Genomic DNA, 5627 nt, shown 5'->3' with positions numbered 1-5627 from the left:
TGGGAAAGCATATGAAAAAGAATCTGTGTGGATATGTGTAACTGAATCTCTTTGCTGTACAAAAGAAATGAACACAACATTGTAAATCAGTTATACTTCAATAAAAAATTTTGAAAAACTAGGACTTATCCTCACTTACTAGCTCTGTGTCTTTGGGTGATTAATGATGCTTTCATGACTTCAATCTTTTTTTTTTTTTTTTTTTTTTTTTGTCTGTGCAGGACCTCAGTTCCCTGATTGAGGATCAAAGTCACATCCTCTGCACTGGAAGTGCAGAGTCTGACCCATTGGACTGCCAGGGAAGTCCCATGGTTTCAATCTTTTAACAAAATTAAAGAGGTGTATATGGCCCAGATGAGGGAGTTCTAATGAGAAATAAGACAATAGTTATGACATGTTTAGTACAGGATCTGAAAGAGACAAAATACTCAGACAGGAACCATTCTTACCACCAGTGGTGCATCATATGTTTCTCAGGCCAGAAGTTTAAGCACTGCTCCTGTCTGTCCTCCAAGATGGTCCAGTCCATCCCCTGGAGAATCAGAGGGGAACCCTGGCTCCTGGGGGGTATGTCTAAGGGACACTGGGCTCTCTGTTCTCTCACCCCTAACAAAGCCTCTGCTCCCCACCTCCCCTCTAGCAGAGCCCAACACACATACACAAAGAAGAGATGTTTCAGCACCAGAATATCAGGGCTGAACTGACATTCATTACTATACTTCCAGAATAATTTCACCCAACTCCCCTCAAACTGAACAGATAAAACTGAGGCTCAGAGAAAGAAAGAGATTCATCTGCAGTCATCTAGCAAGTTGGGAGGAGGCTAGAGCTAGAACTCAGGTCTCTCGACTCCCAAGTGGGGTGCCCACTGCACCCCAAGGCTCCTCCCACTTCTTCCTGGAGAACTCCATTGCACAAGAGCAGGGGGCAGGTGAGCCAACAGCAGAGCCATGAGGTCATTCAAGGTTAGCCAACATACACCTTCCCGCTGTCTTCACTCCTCCAGTCTACTCTACCCCAACTTGTATGTCCCCAGCAATGACATGGAAGGATCGATGTGTCTTGCCTCCTCATTCACATCTTGAAATAGAAAGCTGGGAGAAGATATTGCTTCACCCAAAAGAATTATGTGTTATTGGAGGTCATCTCAATCATGAACGGGTGAAATGCATCATGAGCAGGGATTTCCTGGCATCTGTCTTTCTGTCTTCTTGGAGGATACAGATTCATGGGAAACATTTGAGGAAGGGAAGGAGGGAGTCAGGGGTTTAGCCAGGAGGGTTGGTTGGTCACACTGGCAGGATTGATCATAGCCAGGTCAGAAGTGGAGGTCAATGGGAAGGTTTGGGGGTTTATTTCCCTGGTCCAAGGCCAGAGGCCAGAGGCCAAATGTCTAGGCTTCCGTTTTCTGGTGAAATGGAGGCTGCGGTTCTTGGGTTGATTTTTGGATTTCTACAGTGAACCTTAGGAATAGGCCTCTTGTTCCTGCCCCTCCTCTCCTTCACACCCCAAGAACATCTGCCATGGGTTCTGCTCCACTCTTCACTAGGGACAGGAAGTCCCAAACCCACACCCATCTCCCCAGAGCTCTTGGGAGCCCAGAAGTCACAGAAACCAGAAACAAATGGAGTTGAAAGCAGTGTTTTATTGGAAAGTTCATGAGGGAAGCAGTCCGTGCTCAAGCTTGGGCCTCCTGGATGAGAGGAAGAAGGGGCAGTGTGGGAGAGGGTCATGCTACAGGCACCAGGGCCTACATCCCTGGGGACCTCACAGGTGCAGCAAGCACAGACTCTACCTGGTAGAAGAAAAGAGAGAGAATCGAAAATGTGAGTCAGCAGGTGGAAGACTCAGAGGCGGTGGGAGGCAGGGCCAAGTCCACATGCCATCCTCCTCAGGACCTCAGCTGTAGCCCCTGAGACCCCTCAGTCTCTCCATCACCTCCCATGTCCTTTCCCCCATAGCCTAGGATCGCCCTCTGCCAGTCGGCCTCTCTGCGCCCTCACGGGCCACCTTTCCCTCAACCCATTTCTCACCTCACTGGGGATCCATACAGGTCTTCCCACAAGAGCCTTCACAGCACTTCTTGGCCCCTGGGCATTGAGCATCTCTCAGACACCGGTTAGGGGGGTTCATCATGGCGCACCGGATCAGAACCCTGGGGCAGGAGCCACGCTTAGTGAGGAGTCGACCTCTGACTCGGTCTTGTCCTTTGACTGGATCTTGTCCTTTGACTGGATCTTGTCCTTTGACTGGATCTTGTCCTTTGACTGGATCTTGACCTTTGACTGGATCTTGTCCTTTGACTGGATCTTGACCTTTGACTGGATCTTGTCCTTTGACTGGATCTTGACCTTTGACTGGATCTTGTCCTTTGACTGGATCTTGACCTTTGACTGGATCTTGTCCTTTGACTGGATCTTGACCTTTGACTGGATCTTGTCCTTTGACTGGATCTTGACCTTTGACTGGATCTTGTCCTTTGACTGGATCTTGACCTTTGACTGGATCTTGTCCTTTGACTGGATCTTGACCTTTGACTGGATCTTGACCTTTCACTGGATTTGGTCTTTTGACAGGATATTGACCGTTGATTGGACCCTTTTCATTGACTAAAACATTTGTTTTCTTAGTACCTTGACCTTTTGGACGACCTGTTGAAAGAAATATCCCTACTATTACTATTTAGACCAGCATGTCTGCTTCAACTATCTAGTCTTTCCTCCAGGTCCAGCCACTGCTCACTGTGGTGCCCCTTAAGCTGAGGGACACTGAGACAGAGGAGGCTCACCAGGGCTAGCTAGGGTCTGCACTCTCGGATGGCTGTTCCCTGGGCTTTGGAGAAAAGGTCCATAGGACCAGGTTTCCTTTGGGTGTCCATTTCTTCCCCTCACCCTCCATTCTGGGTCTTGGGGCCCTCATGAGGATATGCCAGGGAGGAGTGACTTTCAGGAGATGAGGACACATTGTCATCTTTGAGGAAACTTGGTGGAAGGGCAAGGAGCTTTGAGACAAATGCCAGGAGACCTGAGCTCCAGCCTGGCTCTGGAGATTGCCCTGACAATTCCTCACCTCGCTCTAGGTCTCGGTGTCCTGCTTTGGAAAACAGAGGTCTTCAGACTCCATGATTTCTGAGGCCCTGTTAGTTCTTAACCTCCCCTTACAGGACTGATGGCTCAGGTGCTTTGATGGAGCAAACAGGCAGGGAAGAGACACCACCCAGGGCCCAGATTCCGGGGGCTCCTCAGCTTCATTGCATGTTCTGTCCAAGTATCAGTGCTTGAGGCCAAGGCCATGTTACAACACTCCTTCCACAAACAGCCCTGATTTCTCAGTCCTGGGGCAGAATGTACATGGAATCTAGTGGGCAACTTCCTACATCTCTGGATACACTCAAAACTTTAGCCTGCTGTCCAGGCTAAAGAGTGGGCTCCAGCTCTGCGTGCTGCCCCTTGTCAAGACCCAGGCTGCCCCTAACAACCTCTCCTCAACCCAAGCCAGCCTCACCCAGGCCACTTGTCCACTCACCTCTTATGATAGCTGCCTCTGCCACCAGCGTCCCAAGGACGAGAAGCACTACCACCTGGACCAAGAAGCTTCTGGTCTTCATGTTGTCAAGAAGATGTATGACTGAGAGCTGAAGCTAAGCCTAGTTTTATGCAGCTTCAGCTTGGCCAGGTGCCAAGGGTGGGTCTGTGGTTTCACAAGGGATAAGACTTAAATTTTCTTAGTTCTACCAGGAAATATACACCCTCATCCTGGGAGGGACCTTGGGCCCTTCCCCAAGGATTATCCACAGGGAGAAATGGTGGCTGTTACATCATTTCTAATAGCCCCAAGAGCTATCTCACATTCTCACAAAGAAGTAGGGCTGGCTGGTCTGTAGGCACCGTCATGACCAAATTCTTTATACTTAAAGAGTATGAAGCCCAAAGGAGAGAGAGGAATCGCCCACAGTCATTCAACAAGTCAGTGGTAGGTCTGGAGTACTGTTTGTATAGCCAAGGTGTTCCCCCATTTCTCCCGAGCTCCTGCAAGCCCCACCCAGACCTACCCTAACAATTTATTCTTCCCAGCATCATGCTAGGCTTTTCTTTCATTCTCCCCCTGATCCCAAGAAAAACTCTCAAAGGCAAATTTGCCCTGAATGTTTAATGACTAATCATTATACTTTTCCATTTCACAGGCAGCCTCTGAAATGCACCAAGAAAGTAATAGGGAAGGTGGCATTTGACATCTGGAGCGGCATGATGCTCTTGAAATCACAGTAAGAAGAGAGGGAATACCCATAAAGGGAAGAAAATAAAAACCATCTATAAGGTGGAATCTACAGTGCATACATCCAATATGGCTTCTTCCTTTTTAGAACAGGCCCCCTGTTTCTTCTGAAGGATTCCTGTTTCTTTGTACCACCAACTTAGGAATCTAATGGGGACTGTTGATCATGAAAGCTTGACAGCCAGTCACAGATCAGAGGTGCGTGCATATGTGGTCAGTTGACATCTTTTATTTAAATGGACACTAAGGGGAAGTCCCTCCTTTTGGTAGGAGAGATGAGCCTGGAAACTCCTGAAGCTACGGTTCCAGTCTGGGAGGAGGGCAACTGTTTGAGAAAAATAAACTTAATTCAATTAGAAAAGCAGAGAAAGGATGGTAAGAGCAGCTTTGGAAGGGACTAAACTTTGGAAGCCAGCCCTTCATGCCCCTCTATCTTGAGAGCAGTTCTTCCCACACCTTTGCCGTAGTTCGGTTATGACCCAATAAACTGCCTAAGCTAGTCTGAGTTGGTATTTTATCACTGCTGTCATAGTTCAGAGTAATAAAAATGAGTACACAGAAGTTATGTATTGACAGGAACAGAACCTGAAGTGTGGAAATAACAGTTGAGTTCTGGGCGAGACAGGGATGGAAGCAAACTAAGTATTTTAGAGTCAAACAGTTGTTTAAATCTCCATCCTTTGTCTCTCTGGACTCAGACCTCATCATGCCCACCAGTGCTGCTGAAACATTAAGAAGCCATAATAAATGCAAGACATTAGAGTTGGCAGGCTACTTAAAAAAAAAAACAAAAACGCTCATCACAAAATAAATTATACAAACAAAAAAAGTGTGTAGAACTTATATTATTCAAAGAATTAAAGCATTGAAATGGCAGCCTGCTTACTAGGTAAAAAAGGAGACTATTTCCTGTATATAGGCCCTATCAACATTTACTCCTCACTAATTTCTTCCCTCTCCATCTTCCACAGACGTAACCACTATCTTGGATTTTCTAATTTCCTGTTAACTCAAGCATCTTGCCCATTTCTAGCTGGGTTGTCTATTCTTTTTCTCATTGTTTTGTAGAGAGAAGAAACTCTCACTCATTACTAGTGAGAGTGTATATTCATGCAACCTATTTGAAAATGAATTTGGCATCAGCTAGGAAAATTAAACATGAGCAAAATCTTTTAGATTTTTACCAGTCTGGTGAGTGAGAAGCGATACACTCCTGAAGTTTTTAGTTAGCATTTCTCTATCAATTATTTCAAGCATTTTTTCATATCTTAAAAGCCACTTATATTTGTTTATCTGAAAGCTTCATTTCTTTTGCTCATTTTCCTCTATAGCCATTAGCTTTTTTCTTCTCA

The 5627-nt window shown here is 46.3% G+C and overlaps 1 protein-coding gene across 1 annotated transcript; it reads right to left on the bottom strand.

Moving 5' to 3' along the window:
* Positions 1626-3685, bottom strand: PI3 (peptidase inhibitor 3). The gene is made up of 3 exons (XM_005688585.3): positions 3526-3685; positions 2034-2651; positions 1626-1795 (listed from the first exon to the last, which is right to left on the bottom strand). The coding sequence occupies exons 1-2, from the start codon at positions 3605-3607 to the stop codon at positions 2035-2037; spliced, it is 699 nt and encodes a 232-aa protein (XP_005688642.2). The 5' UTR covers positions 3608-3685; the 3' UTR covers positions 1626-1795; position 2034.

This window comes from Capra hircus, chromosome 13 (assembly GCF_001704415.2).
Source record: "Capra hircus breed San Clemente chromosome 13, ASM170441v1, whole genome shotgun sequence".
In the NCBI taxonomy this organism is placed as follows: Eukaryota; Metazoa; Chordata; class Mammalia; order Artiodactyla; family Bovidae; genus Capra; species Capra hircus.
This window is presented reverse-complemented; position numbering and strand designations above follow the sequence as displayed.